Source organism: Humulus lupulus, chromosome 5 (assembly GCF_963169125.1).
Source record: "Humulus lupulus chromosome 5, drHumLupu1.1, whole genome shotgun sequence".
Lineage (NCBI taxonomy): Eukaryota > Viridiplantae > Streptophyta > Magnoliopsida > Rosales > Cannabaceae > Humulus > Humulus lupulus.
In genome coordinates, this window is record NC_084797.1 from 107,888,160 (window position 1) to 107,910,355 (window position 22,196).

Sequence of the window (22,196 nt, forward strand, 5' to 3'; positions counted from 1 at the left end):
ATATATGAATTTGATGAGTATGTGATTAGAAATGCATGTTTAGGTGAATTAAGTATGCATGTGGGCCCCATCTGGTTATTAGGGGCATATATGTAATTTTAGCCCGTTGAGGGCATAAATGTGATATTTGTGAATATTGTGATATTTACCGCGTGTGAGAGGTGATATATTTGTGATGCACGATCCGAGACAGTCCTAGGGAGCAGTCTAGATAGAAAGTCACAACAAGGTCAAATACTCGGCTTGGGAGGAGCCTAGGGGTATTTTGGGAACGTAAAATGTGTTTGGAATTTATGGAGTAACGGGTAGTAGTTTTCTAATGATTTGGACATGTTGGGATTAATGGGGATTTGTAAGAATACTCGGGGACTTAACAAGATATGACAAATAACTAAATTTCCCTTGGGTTACCTAGAGGGTTAGGATAAGTTTTAGGAGAAATTGTGTCTTTTGGTAAGGGATATATTGGGATTTATTTTACTGATAAGGCACTAGAAGAGGTTAGAAGGGGAAAACATTAAGAAGGAAGATCTCTCTCTCTCTCTCTCTAAAGTCGGTTCTCTCTCTTTCTAAGCTAAGGAGGATTTTCTTGCTGAAAATCAAGGGAGGAGCTTGATGATTGATGGAAGTGAGGTCTAGAAGTAGTTAGCAGCAGCTAAGGAATTGAATTCGTCATCAAGGTAAGAGTTTATATTGAATTATGTTAAGTTTTGGCTGTATATAGAAGTTATTTTAAAAAATTAAGCTTTAGTTTGATTTTTGAGCTTTGATGGGTTTTGGGCTAAGTTTTGTGGTTGTTATACTGGTTATGTTGGTTGGATATGAATCCTAGGAAGAATTCTAGGATTAGGGCTCTGAATTGATGATTTCCAGGGAAGTTAGCTCGTAAAGTTTGCAAGGAATTTCTGGGTTTCGGGGTTGAGTTGCGGCCCTGTTCATCAGCGTCGCAGCCCACTTGAGCTTTTAGGCCAGAAGGGACTTTGGGAAAATTGCCCAGGCGTCGCGGCGCAAGTTTGGGCACCACGGCCCAAGGCTATCAGTTGAGAGGCAATTTCACCTCTGCTTTGGGGCGCGGTGCAGCACTTAAGGGAGGCTGGGCCGCGGCCCAAAAGTGGTTTTTTGGCAAAATGAGGGTTTTAGCTTGGGAACTTGAACGTTAAGGCTCGAGATGGTTTCTTCTTCTCAGTTTAGTAGAAACCAAGGTCCCAGAGGTTAGAATTATGTCTCGAAACTATTTAATGGATTAGAAAGTGATGGTTGATTATTATTCATGCGTAAGAAAGTGACTAGGATCTCTCTTCAAGGCTTGGGTTAGAGGACTGTGCTCGTGATCGCGGTGCTCGGATAGATTAGGACACGTGTAAGAAAACTTCTGTACCCGTAGAGCAAGGCGAGGCCCTATAGTTTGTGTTGCAGGACACGGCCCCACATGATTGTGTTGTAGGGCGTAGCCCTCATTGAATATGTTTATACGTGTTTAAGTATTTGTTTAGTTGTGCTATGTGTGCATATGTGTGAATGAACAGCAAGAGTCGGGAACAGTGAAGGCTGAGAATGGCAAGGGGCCGGGAGCAGCGTTTAGCACGCGGAGTTCGATTTGCCAAGGTGAGACCCTATAGGATACCTGGGATATCCTTACGGTGTAGACCGTGAACCCAGGGCTTGGTAAAGCACCTGGGACGGCATGGCCATGTGTGTTTAGCATGTTAGCGGCTTGAATATATGTTGAATGATAAATGTGCATATGTTATTTGCTTGCGTGAGTTTTCTTGCTGGGTTTCGTCTCACGGGTGCTCTATGGTGCAGGTAAGGGCAAGGGGAAAGTTGACCAACCATGAGTACGGAGAGCTTGAAGCGACGCGTACATGTTTGGCCTGCTTGACTACCACGGCCAGGGGTATTTTTGGGAGATGTTTGTATTAAACCTGATTTTGTCGTCTAGTCGACTTTATTTATATTTTTGAATTGTAAATATTTCTAAACAGTATTTTGGGATCCCGAATGTTAAACACTTTATAATTCTTAATGAATGGTCGTATTTATAAATTATGTGACTTTGTCAGTGGTTTAGGTGCACTTTTATCCTAAAACCTCGATTAGCGAGTTAATTGCACATTTTAAACTCACTTAGTAACAACTCTAAGGAAGTAGGGCGTTACAACTTGGTATTAGAGCGATCCGAGGTTTATGGTTCCTAGAGATTGACCGAACATGTATGCTCGCTGTCAGTGACAAGCTCGACTCAAGGTTGGTTGGTAATGATTGACTTATATGCTTGATTATGTGCTTAAATGCCTTGTTTTCTTGCTTATTTTATATAGAGCATGATGAATGAGTTAACATATGCATGATGGTAGGGCATGGCCCGTTGAGTGTTATATGTTATTTATATGTTATGTGGATTGCTGTTATGGTTGGCCGATGTGATTGGGAGGTGGTTTTGGATGTTGTTATCATGCCTGATGAGTGTCATCGTTGATTGCAGGCATATTTTTTCATATGCCTCGACAATCATCGAGACTCCACGGCAGTAGGGTCGAGGATGACAACCAGGGTCAGGACCCTCCACCTCCCTCACATAATTGGCAACAGATGTTTGCCAAAATGGAAGCAAGATTGCAACGAACAGAGGAAGAACTTCGACAGTTGAGGCAGCAGGCCCCTCCACAGGCCACTGGGTTGTCAGTTCAACAAGTTGTGGCATCAGTGCCAGTTCAGCCTGTTATGGACAATAGGTGGGATCCTTTGTATGAGAGGTTCAGGAAGCAGCATCTTCCCACCTTCGAGGGTGGACCAGACCCACTGCGGGCAAAGTAGTGGATGAATATGATTTCCTCCATCTTGGATTTTATGAGGGTGGTAGGGAATGAGAGGGTAGCTTGTTCCAGCTACATGTTTAGAGAAGATGCCCGCATCTAGTAGGACGTAGTGACTGAGAGGAGGAATGTGGCAGTTATGACTTGGGAAGAGTTCAGAAATATCTTCAATGAGAAATACTACAATGTAGCAGTTCGAGCTGCAAAGGTTGACGAGTTCATCAACCTGACTCAGAACCAGTTGACAGTTACAGAGTACGCCTTGAAATTTGACCAGTTGGTGAAGTTCGCTCCAGATTTGGAGCCGACTGATGTGGCAAGAAGAGATAGATTTGTACGAGGGTTGAATGTTATGATCGCCCATGATGTGAAGATTACTTTAGACCCATAGACTACTACTTATGCTCAGGTCGTGACAAGGCCCTTATAGCTGAGGGGACCGAGGATTAGATATGGAGAGAAAGCGTTGTTTGGCGCGATGGCAGGAGGATGGTGCCTCCTTTTATTAGATCCAGTCAGGGTAGTGGTTCCAGTGAGTAGAAGAGAAAGGCCACAGATTCTTTTGTTCCTCCTAGCTCAGATAGGAGGGCACGGGGTACTTTTAGTGGCCGTCAGGGCGGAAGTGATAACTGGAGGAGTTTTCCAGTATGTCCTCGGTACAGACGAAGACATCAGGGGGAGTGCAGGATCAGGACCTGTTTTACCTGTGGGAGTGCCAATCATTTGAAGAATGACTTCCCACAAGTCAGGAAAGAGGAGTCGAAGCAGGGCGACAGTCTCGTTCCTACCAGGGTGTTCACCTTGACTCAGACTGAGGTAGAGGCTAGCCCCTCAGTTCTAATAGGTCAGATTTCTAGTGCCGGGTTTTCTTATACTGCATTGTTTGATTCAGGAGCTACTCATTCATTTGTGTCTGCTAGAGTGATAGATCAGCTTTGTAGACCTAGTCTTTTATATGCTAGGGGTTTTTAGACTTTGTTGCCGACTGGGGAACTGGTAGTCTCTAGGAGATGGATTAAAGCTTTGCCAGTAGAGGCAGATGGTAGAGAGTTGTCTATTGATCTGATTGAGCTTATGATGGATGACTTCAATATGATCCTAGGGATGGATTGGTTATCGAAGTATGGGGAGACGATTGACTGCAAGCGCAGGATGGTGACTTTTGAACCAGAAGGGGAGGTACCCTTTGTATTTGTGGGGACAGTTAGTGGACCATGAGTACCTATGACTTCAGCAGTGAAGGCTAGAGACCTGATGCAGGAAGGTTGCATAGGATTCCTAGCGAACATTGTGGATACCTCTAAGATTGTGTCGGTTGGACCGGGTGAGACTAGGTTGGTATGTGAGTTTCTAGATTTATTTCCAACAAATCTGCCAGGGTTGTTGCCACAGTGGGAGATTGAGTTTGTTATAGAGTTGGCACTAGGGGCGACGCTAGTATCTAGGACACCTTATAGAATGGCTCCAGTAGAATTGAAGGAGTTGCAGATTCAGTTACAGGAGTTACTGGATTTGGGGTTCATCAGACCGAGATTTTCGCCATGGGGTGCTCCAGTGTTGTTTCTCAAGAAGAAGGATGGATCTCTTAGGATGTGATTGACTACAGGGAGTTGAACAAGTTGACTGTTAAGAACAAGTACCCACTACCTAGGATTGACGATTTGTTTGACCAGCTACAGGGAAGGACAGTGTTTTCCAAGATTGATCTCCGGTTAGGTTATCACCAGTTAAGGATCAAAGAAGAGGACATACCAAAGACCGCTTTCCGCACAAGGTATGGACACTATGAATTCATGGTTATGTCCTTTGGATTAACCAATGCCCCAGCAGCTTTTATGGACATGATGAATAGGGTTTTCAAGGAATATGGTTACAAATTTGTAATTGTGTTCATCAACGACATTTTGGTGTACTCTCGGTCAGAGACAGAGCATGAGCAGCATCTACGTTTGGTATTGCAGTGGTTGAGGGAACAAGGTTATATGCTAAGTTCAACAAGTGCGAGTTCTGGCTACCACAAGTTACATTTCTGGGCCACATCGTTTGTAAGGAGGGGATCATGGTTGGCCCAAGTAAGATTGAGGCAGTGAGAGATTGGCCTAGACCGAGTAGTGTTCCTGAAGTTAGGAGTTTTCTGGGATTGGCAGGGTATTATCGGCTGGTTGTTGACGGGTTCTCCAGGATAGCTACATCGTTGACAGAATTGACAAAGAAGAAGACAAAGTATGTTTGGATGGATAGATGCGAGAACAGTTTTAAGGAGTTGAAGTGGCGACTGATCACCGCGCTAGTGTTAAGTCTGCCGACAGATAATGAGAAGTTTGTGGTTTATTGTGATGCTTCCAAACAGGGTTTAGGGTGTGTGCTGATGCAAGCTGGTAAGGTGATAGCCTATGCATCGAGACAGCTAAAGGAGTATGAGTAGAGATATCCCACGCGTGATCTGGAGTTGGCAGCTATGGTATTCGCACTTAAGATTTGGAGACATTATCTATATGGTGAGAAGTGTGAGATATACACCAACCATAAGAGTTTGAAGTGCTTCTTTACTCAGAAGGATCTAAATATGCGCCAGAGACGGTGGCTGGAGTTGGTTAAGGATTACGATTGTGATATCTTATACCATTCTGGGAAGGCTAATGTAGTGGCTGGTGCATTGAGTCGGAAGGGCCCAAGACAGTTGTTCAGTTCAAGACAGATATCTAATAAGCTAGCCGAGGAGATGACTAGAGATGGTGTAGAGTTGGTGGTTGGTCAGTTAGCCAACATCACTCTTCAGTCTACACTCCTTTAGAGGATCAGGGAGGCGCAGGGGAAAGATTCCCAGTTGAGAGGGCACAGAGAGAATGTCTTAGTCGAAGTGACTGAGGACTTCTCTATCTCAGAGATAGGATTACTGAAGTACAAGGGTCGGATCTATGTTCTGATAGATTCTGATATCCAGCAGGAGATCTTGGATGAATCACATACCCCTCCCTATTCTTTACATCCAGGTACGACAAAGATGTACAAAGATTTGAGAGCTTTGTTTTGGTGGTCGAGCATGAAGAGGGATGTGGTGGATTATGTGGCCAAGTGCTTAACTTGTCAATAGGTCAAGGCTGAACATCAGAGGCCAGCAGGTTTGTTGCAGCCTCTAGGGATTCCAGAGTGGAAGTGGGAAGATATCACCATGGACTTCGTGGTTGGCTTGCCAAAGACCGTGGGACAACATGACTCGGTGTAGGTGATTGTGGATAGGTATACCAAGTTCGCCCACTTTTTACTTGTCAGGACGACTTATACTGTGGAACAGTACGCCAAGTTATATGTGAAGGAAATTGTTCGACTTCATGGAGCTCCGAGGTCGATAGTATCCGACAGGGACCCCACTTTCACCTCCAAGTTTTGGGAGAGTTTGCAGAAGGCTATGGGCATGCAGTTACGATTTAGTACCACTTATCATCCTTAGACAGATGGACAGTCTGAGAGGACGATTCAGATATTGGAGGACATGCTACGAGCCTGTGATTTTGGGGAATCTTGGAGCAAGTATCTCCGTTTGATTGAGTTCTCATACAATAACAGTTATTAGGTGACTATCGGAGTGGCTCCGTATGAGATGCTTTATAGGAGGAAGTGCAGATCACCTATCCATTGGGATGAGATGGGAGAGAGGAGATATCTGGGTCCTGAGATGGTTCAGAGGCCAATAAGGCAATTGACAAGATTAGAGCTCGAATGCTCACCTCCTAGAGTCGCCAGAAGAGTTACTTGGACTTGAGACACAGGAGCGTAGAGTTTCAGGTCGGTGACCATGTGTTCCTTAGGGTTTCACCTTTGAGGGGAGTGAAACAGTTTAGTGTTCGGGGCAAGCTGAGCCCTAGGTTTTTTGGCCCCTTTGAGATTCTGGAATGAGTTGGAGAGGTAGCTTACAGATTGGCAATGCTTCCAACTTTATTAGGGGTTCATGATATTTTTCACGTATCCATCCTCTAGAAGTACGTATCAGATTCTACGCATGTACTGAGTTATAAGAATTTGGAGCTGGACCAGGATTTATCGTATGAGGAGAAGCTGGTTCAGATTCTTGATCGGAAGGATAAATTTTTATGGAGCAAGACCATTACCTTGGTGAAAGTGTTGTGGAGGAACAACAATGTTGAGGAGGCGACATGGGAACTTGAATCAGATATTTGGGACCGGTATCCCGAGTTGTTCAGGTAATTTCGAGGATGAAATTTCTATAAGGAGGGTATAGTTGTAGCGCCCCAAATTCGCTAATAAGGCTTAGGGCTTTGATTAGCGTGTCTGGAAGGCAATAATTGATTAATTGTGTTAATATATGAATTTGATGAGTATGTGATTAGAAATGCATGTTTAGGTGAATTAAATATGCATGTGGGCCCCATCTGGTTATTAGGGGCATGTTTGTAATTTTAGCCCATTGAGGGCATAAATGTGATATTTGTGAATATTGTGATATTTACCACTTGTGAGTGGTGATATATTTGTGATGCACGATCCGAGACAATCCTAGGGAGCTGTCTAGCTAGAAAGTCACAATGAGGTCAAATACCCGGCTGGGGAGGAGCCTAGGGGTATTTTGGGAACGTAAAATGTGTTCGGGATTTAATGAGTCACGGGTAGTAGTTTTGTAATGATTTGGACATGTTGGGATTAATGGGGATTTGTAACAATACTAGGGGACTTAACTGGATATGAAAAATGACTAAATTGCCCTTGGGTTACCTAAGGGGTTAGGATAAGTTTTAGAGGCAATTGTGTCTTTTGGTAAGGGATATATTGGGATTTATTTGACTGATAAGGCACTAGAAGAGGTTAGAAGGGGAAAACATTAAGAAAGAAGCTCTCTCTCTCTCTCTCTCTAAAGTCGGTTCTCTCTCTTTCTAAGCTAAGGAGGATTTTCTTGCTGAAAATAAAGGGAGAAGCTTAATGATTGAAGGAAGTGAGGTCTAGAAGTAGTTAGCAGCAGCTGAGGAATTGAATTCATCATCAAGGTAAGAGTGTATATTGAATTATGTTAAGTTTTGGCTGTACATAGAAGTTATTTTTAAAAGTTAAGCTTTAGTTTGAATTTTGAGCTTTGATGGGTTTTGGGCTAAGTTTAGTGGTTGTTATACTGGTTATGTTGGTTGGATATGAATCCTAGGAAGAATTCTAGGATATGGGCTCTGAATTGATGAATTCTAGGGAAGTTAGCTCGTAAAGTTTGCAAGGAATTTCTGGGTTTCGGGGTTGAGTCGCGGCCCTGTTCATCAGCGTCACGACCCGCTTGAGATTTTAGGCCAGAAGGGACTTTGGGAAAATTGCCCAGGCATCGCGGCCCTAGGCTATCAGATGAGAAGCAATTTCGCCTCTGCTTTGGGGCGCATTGCTGTGCTTAAGGGAGGCTGGGCCGCAACCCAAAAGTGGTTTTTTTTGGCAAAATGAGGGTTTTTAGCTCGGGAACTTGAACGTTAAAGCTCAGGAAGGTTTCTACTACCCAGTTTGGTAGAAACCAAGGTCCCGGAGGTTAGAATTATGTCTCGAAACTATTTAATGGATTAGAAAGTGATGGTTGATTATTATTCATGCGTAAGAAAGTGACTAGGATCTCTCTTCAAGGCTCGGGTTAGAGGATTGTGCTCGTGATTGCGGTGCTCGGGTATATTGGGACACAGGTAAGAAAACTGTTGTACCCGTAGAGCAGGGCGAGTCCCTATAGTTTGTGTTGCAAGGCACGGCCCCACATGATTGTGTTGTAGGGCGTAGCCCCTATTGAATATGTTTATACGTGGTTAAGTATTTGTTTATTTGTGCTATGTGTGCATATGTGTGAATGAACGGCAAGAGCCGAGAACGATGAAGGTCGAGAACAGCGAGGGCCGGGAACAGTGAAGACCGAGAATGGCAAGGGGCCGGGAGCAGCGTTTAGCACACGAAGTGCGAGTTGCTAGGGCGAGACCTTATAGGATACCTGGGATATCCTTACGGTGTAGACCGCGAACCCAGGGCCTGGTAAAGCACCTGGGACGGCATGGTCATATGTGTTTAGCCTGTTGGCGGCTTGAATATATGTTGAATGATAAATGTGCATATGTTATTTTCTTGCGTGAGTTTTCTTGCTGGGCTTCAGCTCACGGGTGCTCTATGGTGTAGGTAAGGGCAAGGGGAAAGTTGACCAACCATGAGTACGGAGAGCGTGAAGCGACGCGTACATGTTTGACTTGCCTGGCTGCCACGACCAGGGGTATTTTTGGGAGATGTTTGTATTAAACCTGATTTTGTCGTCTAGTCGACTTTATTTATATTTTTGAGTTGTAAATATTTCTAAACAGTATTTTGGTATCCCGAATGTTAAACACTTTATAATTCTCAATGAATGGTCGTATTTACAAATCATGTGACTTTGTCTGTGGTTTAGCTACACTTTTATCTTAAAACCTCGATTACCGAGTTAATTTCACGTTTTAAACTCACTTAGTAACGACTCTAAGAAAGTAGGGCGTTACAGAGGGTTTGAGATCATTCCTAATGTTTCTCATCATTTCCTAATATTTTTTCTGTGTATATCCTTAATCCAAAAAAACCAAACTACCCTTTAGCTTTCCTATCCCTCTAATTGCTTCTAGGGGTACAATAGTCATTTTCTGACTCCTACTAATTCCTCAAGTGTTCCTACCATTTACCAATTAATCATGCCGTGTCCAATTAATTACCAATTATTTATTCATTACTCAATAAATCCCAAAATATTCTCTAAATTCCCAAAATACCCCTAGGCTCCCCCCGAGCTAGGTATTAAACCCCACTGTGAATATTTCGCTAATCTGCTCACTAAGACCATCTCGAGCCATTTTCTACAAATATATCCACATAATAATGTGGTCTCAACCATATATCACGTAAAATCACATTTATGCCATCAACATGTCAAAATTACACGCCCTTATAAGTTATAAAGGGCCCACATGCATATCTAATACTCATAAACATGCATATAATACATTCATATAATCATATTAATCATGCATGCCACATAATCACGCATTTAACCAATTAAACATGCATATATCAAATTATGTCCTCCTGGCATGCTAACCAAGGAACTAAGCCCTATTAGCAATTTTGGGTCGTTACAAAGGGAGTTGAATATGGATACCACAGCAACAAGATATCATAGGTCTTTGGAGCTAAATGAGATGGACGAGTTTCATAATGAGGCCTATGAGAATGTGAAGACCTATAAAAAGCGTACTAAAGCTTGGCATGATAAAAATCTTGTTCGCAAGGAGTTTCAACCTAGGAAGCAGGTGTTATTATTCAATTCTAGGTTGAAGTTGTTCCCAGGAAAATTGAAGTCGCGATGGTCAAGGCCATTTACTGTGGTTAAAGTATTTCCTTATGGGGAAGTGGAGTTGCAAGGAAAGGATCAAGAGACGTTTAAGGTGAATGGGCATAGAGTAATGCCATATTTGGGTGCTCTTATTGATACAATCAAGACCATCATTGTGACAGTCAGATTCCCGTGATCCATAACGGAAACACTGGGTAAAAACTGTGCAATCCCACACCGCCTGGGGAAGGTCAAGTGTGATGATTCTAAGACTGTGTAGGTATGGGACTACATAGTTGAAGAGGGCTTAAATGGATTGATGGGTACTACCTATGCCAACAAGATGCATCTTTTTTACGGTAACCCATCACTTGAGAACTCCAAAGTTAAGCGTGCTTGACCTGGAGTAGTCTCGTGATGGGTGACCTCCTGGGAAGTTTTTCCAGGAAGCGTGCGAGTGGGGACAAAGCACGTTGGAAAGACTCGTGTTGGTTTGCAGGTCCAGTCGTCAATACAGGAAGCAACCATAGTGACGTGGGTTGTGACAATCATCCAGATACAACCTTTGTGAAGAAGAAGCGAGCTTCTGGCTGAATGACGTTAACGATAGCGCTATTTGGGAGGCATCCCAAGTTCTTTTTAGTATTCTGTTTTTTTATTTTAATTGGACAAGTATTTTTTTTTTGTTTGGTGTTAAATTTTTTATTTTGATTTAGTTTTTCTTTAGAATTTTGGATCTTTATACTTTAGATTGTAAATATGAATCGTGGAATTCGTGAAAATTATAAAACTATTAACAAAATGAAGTTTTCTGCAGGAACCTATTTGAGCCGCAACACGTGCATAGACAGAGACATGAGGAATTTGGTGAGTTCCCAGGTGTCGCGGTGCCCTAACATTGAGTGGTGACGCGAATGCCCAGAATTTTACACGGGTCGCTGCACCAATCATGTTCGGGCAACGAAGCTTACACTCATTCACATTGGTTCATCCTGCTATGCCCCGGGCCTTTTGCTCTTCTAACGTAAAAAAAAGGTGGCCGACCATTCGTCAAGGCCCATGAATCTGTTGGACATCTCAGCAGCGGGATTGGATACCTGCATCCGATCGAAGTTCCATTTTAGGTCGCCGCACCAATCGTGGCGCTACACCTTAAAATTGCTATAACCCCTATTTTTTTAGTGTTTGCCCTTCACTTCATCATTTTCTCTCTACACATTTTGAACTTCCTACCTCCAAGTCACCATTTTTTCAGGCCAAACCTTCAAATATCTCCATAAAACATATAATAATCCTTCTATAAACTTTATATAATCACTTATCCACCATTACTTTAGCCTAAATCACCTTTAAATTTCATTCTCGCCATTCATAAACCCTAAATTTGAATTTTTGGGGAGATTGTGCAATCTTTGGAAAGCATGAGGAATTCAGAGTATGTTTCATCATTTTTCATTGTGAGTAAATATTTCTCTCTTAATCTCTGGATATTTTGGTGTTTTTGCAGTGTATTATTGTGAATTGGGTGGTTAAGAGGCTTTATTGTTTAGTTGGGTATTGAGTGTTTGTTTGAGAAGACGATTTGTGAGACTTGTGGTGTTTTGTATATTTGGGGAAGTGGAAAAAACAAGGGGAGGTGCTGTTAATTTTTTTGTAGAAATTAAGATTTTGAAGAGAAGAATGAGACCGAAGAGAGGTAACAGTGGAGCATCGTCTTCAAGGGGGGCAGTTTCTTTTGATAGGTCAAGGTTTGTAAGTAAAGAAGCTCAAGATAGACATGAGCGATTAAGAAAGTGAAGTTTAGTTCCAGAGCGAGGAATGGACTATCGAAATTTGTCGTTTGATGACCCAACCTATGAGCCTGTGGTAAATGTTGAGAGCATTCCTAAACCAAACATCTCTTTGGTGTATGAGTTTTATGAAAACTGACCTGAGTAAGAAAATAATACATGTTTTGTGAGGGGGATGCGGGTACCGGTTAGTGCTAGGACGTTTAACATTTTTTATGAGCTTCAATCTTACCTGAATGATGAGTATAATGAATTCTTACGCACTAAAATTAATTATGAGGAGGTGGCAGAGTTCATTGGTTGCCCTGGGGCTAGGGTTACTTATACTCATGATGAACCCAAACACATGTATAGGTGTCAACTCAACCGAATAGGATATGTGTTCTTATATTTTGTTAGTGCTAGGTTGATCCCTTCATCACATTTTTATGATATTTCTATAGACCGATTACTTATGGTTAGATTCTGATTTTCATTCATTCAATGAAAATTCAATTTGCTTGTCTAAGGTGTGTTTCGAGGCCAAAGACGGGTGGATGTTCAGTCTCAGTGGCAGAAAACCAATACTATTTGGAACTTCACTTCTAGAGCTCCATCTCTCAGAATCAAAAGCTAGAATAAAAGATTGAGTATATGAAGAGATGATCCTACACTTTCTTTCTCTGTCTTTAAAAGAGTATTACGACCTAGATGAAAGAAGGTTAGCGATCTTACCTCGTCTTTGGATTATATCGTCGAGCCAGGGCTCGCAGATCGAGATCTTCCAATCCTTGATCTAGTACCAAATTTAGGGGTTGACGAGATGGACTCATAATGTGCAAAAAGTGCCCTATCTGCCTTGTTGAGGGGGGATAACAAAGAAAGAGAGTGCCAAGAAACAACACATACCCCTCACTTTTGGAAGGTTCGGGATCGTCATGGAGCCCCTATAGACGTAAAGTTAATCAGTCCATACAAGGACCTGCTGAGTCATCAACCCTTGCATCTATTTGATGCATCATCACATGGTCGGCTGTCATGGAACTCCTCAAGAATCATGTCAACACAGTTATGAAGGGGATGAAAATTTATGTGGGAAAATAGCTTAGAAATAGTATTGGGTTTATTTGTAAGCTCACGACAACTGGTGGATTGGGGCATGGATCCTTTATGACGAATCTGTGTGAAACTTGTGGGGTTCTGGTGCATCCAACTGATGTTAAAGGATGGGTTCAAGGTATTATTACTCGGAGTGCTATTTATGATTATTCTACACCTATAGCAGTTCCTAATCCTGAAGAACAAAGATCGTGTTGTCGTTGGCGTGCCAAGGCTGTTCAACCAGAGGAACCAGAGAATGCAGAGGAAAATGTAGCGGTAGCTAGGAATGCATATGAGCATACACATGTTGATCAACTGAATGCCTTGGTCAATCGTTGGAATTTGAATGAGGCTCCGCATCCTTATTTTCATTATCCTCCGGAGCTTCATTCTTACCAGCAGTCGCCGCCTCCTCCACCATACTAATGTGTTGGTTGGGTAAGTTTTCTTTTCCTTTTATCTTTTTAACACATTGGGGGCAATGTGTTATTTATGTTTGGGGGAGGGATTACTTGGTTTTGTTTTAGCTTTATTTGTTTTGTTTTGTTTTAGTTGTTTTTAGTGTTTATAATTATGAATCAAGTTGTTTTGAAGCCAGTGATACTTATAACCATGTGATGTGAGTGATTTTAAAAAAAAAACTATGTGAATCTGTGTGATTGGTGGAATTAATTTACTGATTAGCTTTGATTTGAGTTTTAATTGTCATGAAAGCCTTAATTAATAAATTTCATACAATCCTTTAATATATGCATGTTAAGTGGGTTTGTGGATTTGCGGATCAAAATTTGAAAATATTCTAGAACTTGCATAGTTTGTTAATTGAGCTGAGATTGGAATGATGCATGCTTGGGAAAATGATTTAGGCGATTCTTTGGAACGATTGAGCCTTTCAAGCAAACCTTAATATATTAAATCTTTAGTTACCCAAATTTTCAGCTTAATGTGAATCATTTTGTTGTTTGCCACTTATTTTGAGCCTAATTGAAACGTTGTTAGTTACCTTTCCCTTTGATGTAAACCATGAGAATATGAAAAGTGATTGGGGGATGGTTTGTAATGAAGTTTATATTTTAGAAATTTGTGTCATTAATAGAAGGAAAATTGAGAGAGAAGAAGAGAAATATATTGAAAATAAACTACACTCCAAATTGAAAATATATAAATAAATAAGTGCGGGGGAGTGTAGTATCATTAGAGAAAAAAAATTGTTTTCAGCAGTATGAAATCTCTCAAAGTATGAAATTTTGGGAAATTTGGGGATCGTTTGTGAGTTTCAAGTTGAGGAAGATTGGTTTGTTTGAATTGTATGCTTATGTTATAGTTGAGCCAAAATGACTTTTTATTCACCTACCTTAGCCTAAGCCTTTTGTTATAAGTTTAAAAAGTCCTTTTGATTCATGAGCATGTGTTATCATATTAGGGGAGATTGATGAATTATGCAAGCATATGAAATAATTTGTTTTGATGGAATGATTTGGAAGATTTTACAAGTATATGGTATTGTGATTTTGTGTTATTTATTGTTTAAGGCTGATTTGTGTACCAAAGGTTGAAGTTGATTATTGAATTGATTTTACTGAAATGAAGTTGAAAATCCTGAGCTTGTATTGCATGGTTTTCATGTGGTGGAGGCTTGTTAGGTTAAACTTGATTCATGTTTGTGATTAGTTTGATTTAGAAAGTGTCAATAGGTTTTACTCGAGGGCGAGTAAAAGTTAAGTTTGGGGGAGTTTGATAGAATAGTTTTTATAGTATTTTAAAGGGTTATTTTATGAAATTTTTTAGTTTATTTAGTTATGTTTGTGCAGTATGACGCTTTGTTGCCTATGGTTGATACTATTTCAGGATTTATGGGAAGTAATTGATAAATGACTGTGTTTGGCTTCAAAAATATGTTATTTGGTGAAAAAAGGACATTTGAGCCGCGTCGCTCTCACATAGAGCCGTGGCGCTGCGATTAGACAGAGAGGCCGAATTTTGAGAAATCTGGGGCTACAGCACAAGCATATTAGAGTCGTGACGCTTGAAAAGTTAGAGACTAGGCGTATTTCCGTTTTTGGACACGGGGCTCGGCGCCTCATTATAGAGTTGTGACGCATGAGTGGTCAAATTGCAGAACAGAGCATTTTACACAGGGGAAAAAGTGGAATTTCACGTTCAAAGCACAGATTACTATTTAATCATCATTATGACAATTTCTGCAAGAAAAACCCTAGGGAGGAGACTCAAAGAACACACTGAGGAGGCAAAGGCTTGGAGATCAACTAGTCTCACATTCTATTTCATTGGTTACTTTTACTTTCTCGTGTAGTGATGTTGATATTTCGTTTAATTGATTTTGCTATATTTAGCATGAACTAATTTCTTAGTTAGGGTGTTAATAAATTATCTTGAAACATTATGATTATCTAATGAAATTTTTATGATTTTCCTATCAATGTTGTGAAATATTTGTCTTGTGTTAAATGCTTGTGATTAATTGGCCACTAATTCCATGATTTATATGATTTTAACCTGAGATTTGAGAAGTGAAGGATAAATATTTTTTAGTCAAATAAACGTAGATTTATATTGGACAAGAGTTCTTGTATGATCTATGTAGCTTAGGGATTACATGTTTAATGCCTGCAATATGTTATTTTATCACATAAATGTAGGTGATTGCTTATTGTAGAGAATTATAAGTCCTAGTAAGAATATAATTTATAATTGCAATCCACTATCACAATAGAGATAGGAATTCTTAAATTCGAATTAGAGAACCATAGGTGGATAGTTGATGAAGTTAATAACTCTAATTCGTAATCCATTGAATTAATATTTAGTTTTGAGTCCTCCATTGTTCTATTTTATTATTTAAGTTTTATAAATTTGGAATTTATTAATTGTCAATCAATTAGAATCAAAGATTAAGTTTTGGTAATCAGTAATAGTCCTCGTTGGAATGATATTTTACTTACTGTTTTATTACTTGTTACGATTGCGTGCACTTGCGTAGTTCAAAATTCTCACAACAAGTGTTCTATTAGGTTGGTTAGGTGAGATATATACAAGTGACTTTAGACTTGTGTTTCCAATTAACGAACTTAGATTTTATAGAGTTTTGGTTGTTCTCTTCTTGATTCTGCTCTCTGGTTTTGTTGCAGGTTTTTGTTAGGATTTGAAATTTCATTCTTGAAGCTGAGTTTGAGTTACTTGAAGCAGAAGAAAAGGTGGATTTGTTCTTATAGATCTAAAAGGAGTTCAGAAAAAGTGTTAAAGGGCTTTCAACACTACTTCTAAGAGATTTAGAAGAAATGAGATTAAGAGGGAGACTCAATATTAGGTGAATGTAATTCTTTCTACATGTTTCATTTGTTTTATAGCAAATTAGTGTTTGAGATTGTAATTTGAAAAGAACAAAATTTGAAATAGTCAAAGTTTTTACCCTCGCCGGTGTGACCCAAGGAGTAGTTGATTTATTCAGTGAGCCTTGTAAAAATTCTTGTGTGTTCTTTACTTTCTTCTAGTTTGTCTATGATTGAATTATTTTGTTCACTCATATTAATCTTAGACAACTAAAGTAGTTTTTCATAAAATATTAAAAAATTCTAAATTAAAACTATGAATTTTATTGGATCAAATTTATTTATTTAATTTAATTTTTTTAAGTTAACTAAAAATTATATAAATATATATTATTTAGTTAACGGAGAGAGCAAGTAAAATAAGTAATTTCTTATTTAAAAAATATGAACAACAAAAAAAGAAAATATGTATATTTATATTTTATTTCACTATTTTTCAATAATAAACAAAATATGTTAAATGAGAAAATAAAATAATTAATAATAGAAAGAAAAGAATAGATTTAAGTACATAAATATTTTTCGGCTATAGTTTTAAAAACATAATTTATAGAGTAATTTAAATACCTTAATATCAAATTTTAAAATATGTGATAAGAAAACATTGTGCCGTATTTATTATTTATTTATTTACCTTGGTTAAATACCTTTATTAATTATTATTTTTAAAATAATTATTGACCTTATTTAGTGAGTTTAAAACTAACATTGTAAGAACACAATAAAAAAGTGTTAAATCTAAAAGAAAAAAATTTCCGTTAAACTTTTCTATGGTGCACCCTCAAAAAGGGGTGTACGGGTGCTCCATCATCATGTTTTCAGCATGTGAATAATTTTAATTCTATTTTTTGTATATGACAGTGTACATTATAATTATTTATGACATCATGAAAATTTTTAGAAAATTTTAAATAATTTATCGTACAAAAAATAATGTTTAAATAGTCTATTGGATTTGTGCATGTTTAATTTTATATGTTTATGAAACAACTGTTTCAACCTTGTTTTCGATAATATAAATTATTCAAAAATTTATAAAATATCCTAAATATCTAAAATATAAATCATGAAGGAGTAACAAGAAAGAGGTGCACCAATGCATTACTTTTTGGGGTACACAACAAATTTCTCCAATTATATATATTGAACATATTAATTTGTTACGTCTTATACATGAATTAGAAAAGCACTTAAAATTCAATGACAAATAATATAGTGCAACTGAAGACAAACCTATTCAATCAAGCAACTTATTGACTAGAGACAAGTAAACGTGTCCAATATCATCCAACTATTCAAGCAACTTTTTTTTTAATATTTTAAAAAAGCATGTCCAATTAATTTCACCAAGAATCAAAGGTTGCACAGTAGATCCCAATACAGGGCTAAGATATCTGGCTTCGGCTATTTCAGGACCCACTCACATGCACCATCTATGCCCATACGTTGTTACATATGTATCATTAAATTAAAAGCAGAACCACCCATCTCATCTAATTCCTTATACGTTTACACACATACATAATACATGATTATGTTAAATTTTAAAAATACTAATTAATTATTATTATATGACCACCACAAGCAATATCTTTTGTTCACATTCTGTATATAGGCAAGTGATTAATTAGAAGATATCTTCTTATAGCTAAGAAAACTTGGATGTGTCAATTTACAACACTATTCATGTGATTATGAAGTAGCTAGCATTGATCGATTGTCTCATTCCATAAACGAAAACCCAGATGAAAATGAGACCAACTTCTGATACTTGCTTGAGTTAATGAGAGACACTTTCCTCTCATCATCATCAGCATTCCCTTACTGTGTGGCTTTTCTACCAAGATTCCATCACATTGGTCACATTTTTGTTAACAATTATTTGCTTTATTTAGCCCATTTAATTATATAATATTCAAAGTTGTAGTATTTATACATACTTGTATAAAATAATATTTTAATTGGGATGATTTTATGAGCAGAGACCAAAGAGTTGGCGAGGGAGACACAATTGGGCCTAGTTGAGATCACAATTGGGCCTAGTTGAGATTGATGGATCAACAAAAGCTTTACAAATACTTTATTTGATTTTGCAAATATAATATGTAAACAAAATATTAATTAAATACAAACGAAAGATCTAGACGGTTTGGGCTTTCAAATATGGTGCGGACCCGCAAATCTACTGTGCGAATAATTGGTAGGACCATTTCAGAGTTCATGTGAAATTCATGGTTCTAACTTTTAATTGCGAAACTTTACCTATATAGTGTAACCAAAATATTTGGGTTTAGACAAACAAAAACGTATATATATATATATACTTATGTAAATACATATATGTATTTGTATATACATTCTATATGTTTTTTTTTACTCAACAATAAAATTATTTGTCTACATGTATATAAGAAGTAAAAACTGGAAAAAATGAACATCTCAAAACATATATTATTCAATTCCCACATGGGAAACAGCATTGTTGAACTGTATGTAGTCTTCTATTGTGACGTTTTGGACCCCATCTTTTCTTTTATATATTCTTTCTCATTTCCTTTTACTTCTATAGATTTCTTTACGTATTTTATTTTTGGCGAAAGAATAATAAAAAGGCCAACACTACCTCAAATTTTTTTTTATTAGAAACTCTCTCATATATACTTTTGTCTAGCTCTAGAACTAGGAAGACTCAACATCATGGCAAAAGAGATTAACATCGAGAGTGATGCTCAAGAAAACTTGCTCGGCACAACCACCACCACATCCTCTTCTTCCTCCTACTCCTGCTCATTCGAATCTTCATCCGATTTATCTGCCGGGTTGTACCAGAAATACACGAAGAATGCTGATCAAGATTGCACAATTCAAAATGGCACAACAAAAGAAGTTGAAGGAATGAAAAATGGTAATAATGGGTCAAACGAGCAACAAAGCAAGAAGAGGCCAAGAAGTAGTGAGAATGGTACAAATGAAGAGAATAAACACCCTACGTATAGGGGTGTAAGAATGCGTAACTGGGGCAAATGGGTGTCTGAAATTCGTGAGCCGAGGAAGAAATCCAGAATTTGGCTTGGAACGTACCCCACAGCCGAAATGGCAGCTCGAGCACATGACGTAGCGGCTCTAGCCATCAAAGGCGCCTCCGCTTACCTCAATTTCCCTGAATTGAGAAATGATCTCCCACGCCCGGTATCCACGACTCCCAAGGACATCCAAGCCGCCGCAGCCAAGGCGGCTGCAGCCTTTGAAGGAGCCAAGTTGTTACCATGTGTAACAATTGATCATGACACACACGAGGCAGAAGCCGAAGCCGAAGCCGAGCCGAGCCGAACCCAGATTCCCACGTCGTTTAGTACAACTCTGTCGTCGACTACCACGGAAAACGGTAATACTCAAGAGTCAACTAGTTCTCCTTCTTCAGCTGATAATTATGAGGACACATTGTTTGACCTACCTGATCTTTTCATCGGCGGTACCGACAGCGGCACTGAGTTTTGCTATTATTCTTCGTCGTGGCATTTATGTGCAGCCGATACAGGACTCCGGCTTGAAGAGCCATTCTTATGGGAGTACTAGCTAGCTCGCTAATAAAGAAATTAAGGCCACATTGGAGCATTTTGTCAAACAGATTCTGATCGAAATTAATATTCATCATTACTATGATCTGTTTTTATCACAATCCTCCAGGCAACGAAGGCCCCAGTTCTGATCTCGAAAAGGGTCTAATGATTGAATCTTCGAATTGAGGTTTTGCTTTTAGGCCAAAAGAAAATCTGGGTTGGGTTTGGCTCGTTTATGTATCTTTGGTTCAGTTTGGATCAACTGCTACTACAAGACAATCGAAAACAAACGGGTTAATTAGTTTTTTTTTTGTTTGATTATATTTGTCCCACAAAGAGAGAGAAATAAACCTAAGCTTGAGTCCCAAGTTCCGATGTACTATAAATATATGAGCAAAATACAAATTATAACAATGATTAGTGTTTTTTCTTGGTATTACTGTTATTAGTATGAACAATTATTGTAAAGTACTCCACTCTGCTCTTCCCCAGAGCATTATTACGAGGTCTTAGACTCTACACTCTATGTTATTTATTTTATTATTTCCTTGTTGAACGGAGACCCCACAGCATTTATTGGCTTAAAAAGAAGCAAAAGAAAGTAGTACAGTACCTTCGTCCATAATAGATTAAGCAACTTCGTCCATACTAGATTAATCAACACTCACACTCACACTCAGCTTTGATTAAAATTAGTTTAAGCTACTGCAATTTGACTGGTAAAATAACCCACCTAGAGAAAGATCTACACCATTTTTGTAGGTAAAATGCTCTTTTGCTTTTTCCTGGAAAGATAAGGATTTCTATTGGTTAATGCATGCATCACCATCACCTAGTGGAATATTTTCTTTTCTTCTGTGTTCTGTTTCTTATATAATTAAGCTAAAGAATTCAAAGTGATTCCCAATCTGTGTGGAGTGCGGACACACCCCATGTAGGTGCTCGAAACTAGGTGACAATTAAGTGATTAAGCAAGTTTTTATTTTCGGTTATATAGTGAAAACAACATGCATATATATATATATATAAATAATAAGTGTTTATTTATATGTATGTTATTACTTATTAGCAATATAAATTAAGGGCCCTATTCTCCAAAGAATCTTGTTGATGCCACGTACTAGACTAGTGGTTAGTGACCTCACCATCATTATCATGTTCATATTCAATTTCCCCATGATTAGCACACACTTCATTTAGCTATTGGGCCAGAAACGCAAAAAAAATAAAAGACAAACTATAGTCGCCAAACATTCGTAATATACGATAAAAACTATATGTTGCTGACACTCGGAAGTATATGTCTAATAATTGAGTTAGTTTCAGTAACAAAAACAAAAATTATTAAACTGGACAATGGGTCTCCTAATATGTGCCAAGAAGGAAAAAAAACGATTAAATTTTTGTGAGTGATGCAATGATACAAAAGTAAAGACAAAGAGAAACAGTAGAGTTGGGGAATCTTACAACTGTTCATGGTACTCCAAAAATTCATTGCAAGTAAACTCTTTCTTTTTTGTTTGTATATATTGTACAACCAAAGTGATACGTTACAGTATAAATATAATGACTAGTTGAGTTAGTGTTTATGCTTAACTTCTGGTAATAAATAACATCGCCCATTTGACACTTGAATTGATGGTTTTTTTCGTTAGTCAATCTCATAATTAACAACGCCCATTTCACACTCTTTCTTCTAAACCTGTTGTTTAAGTTTTGTTTCTAGTTCTTTTTCCTTTATTAGATAATCAAATGATGAGGTGTAGCGCAGAAGATTTCATACAAGGCAAATAATTAAAGAGCTTTTTTATTTTTGTTCTTTTAAAAACATTATGGGTAATATATTGTATGTGATTACAGTTACTAGGAGTGTTCAACCCTTTAATTTGGGGTCATAACCAATTTAATCTACACTAAATTAGGGATGGAAATGGGTAAGGTATGGGTACAGTATGCCTATTCCAGGACCCTACCCTATAAAAAAAAACTCTACTTATATCCTGCCTTATTACTCTACAATTTTTTATGGGTATGGTATGAATATTATCATATTACATACATTTGGATAGCCTACTCTAATAAAATTTAAAATAAAAATATATAAAAATAAAAAATCAATAAAATATACTTATAAAATTAAATGAAATATAGTATGTATTAACTATTAAGGATAAAAAACACTAATAATAAAATATACATTATTATACTAAAAAAATAAAAGGAATATTATAAAATGTATTAGAGGTTGTAAATATTAATATGATATATTATTTATACTTCTA

The 22,196-nt window shown here is 38.2% G+C and overlaps 1 protein-coding gene across 1 annotated transcript; it reads left to right on the top strand.

Annotated features, from left to right (window-relative positions):
* Positions 1-18,939: 18,939 nt before the first annotated feature.
* On the top strand, positions 18,940-20,457 carry LOC133777578 (ethylene-responsive transcription factor ERF034-like). Its single transcript, XM_062217261.1, has one exon. The coding sequence runs from the start codon at positions 19,052-19,054 to the stop codon at positions 19,928-19,930; it is 879 nt and encodes a 292-aa protein (XP_062073245.1). The 5' UTR covers positions 18,940-19,051; the 3' UTR covers positions 19,931-20,457.
* The last annotated feature ends 1,739 nt before the right edge of the window (positions 20,458-22,196 follow it).

Bases quoted from the DNA above. Each gene is read 5' to 3' on its own strand.
- LOC133777578 (XM_062217261.1), top strand. From the start codon at position 19,052: ATGGCAAAAGAGATTAACATCGAGAGTGATGCTCAAGAAAACTTGCTC.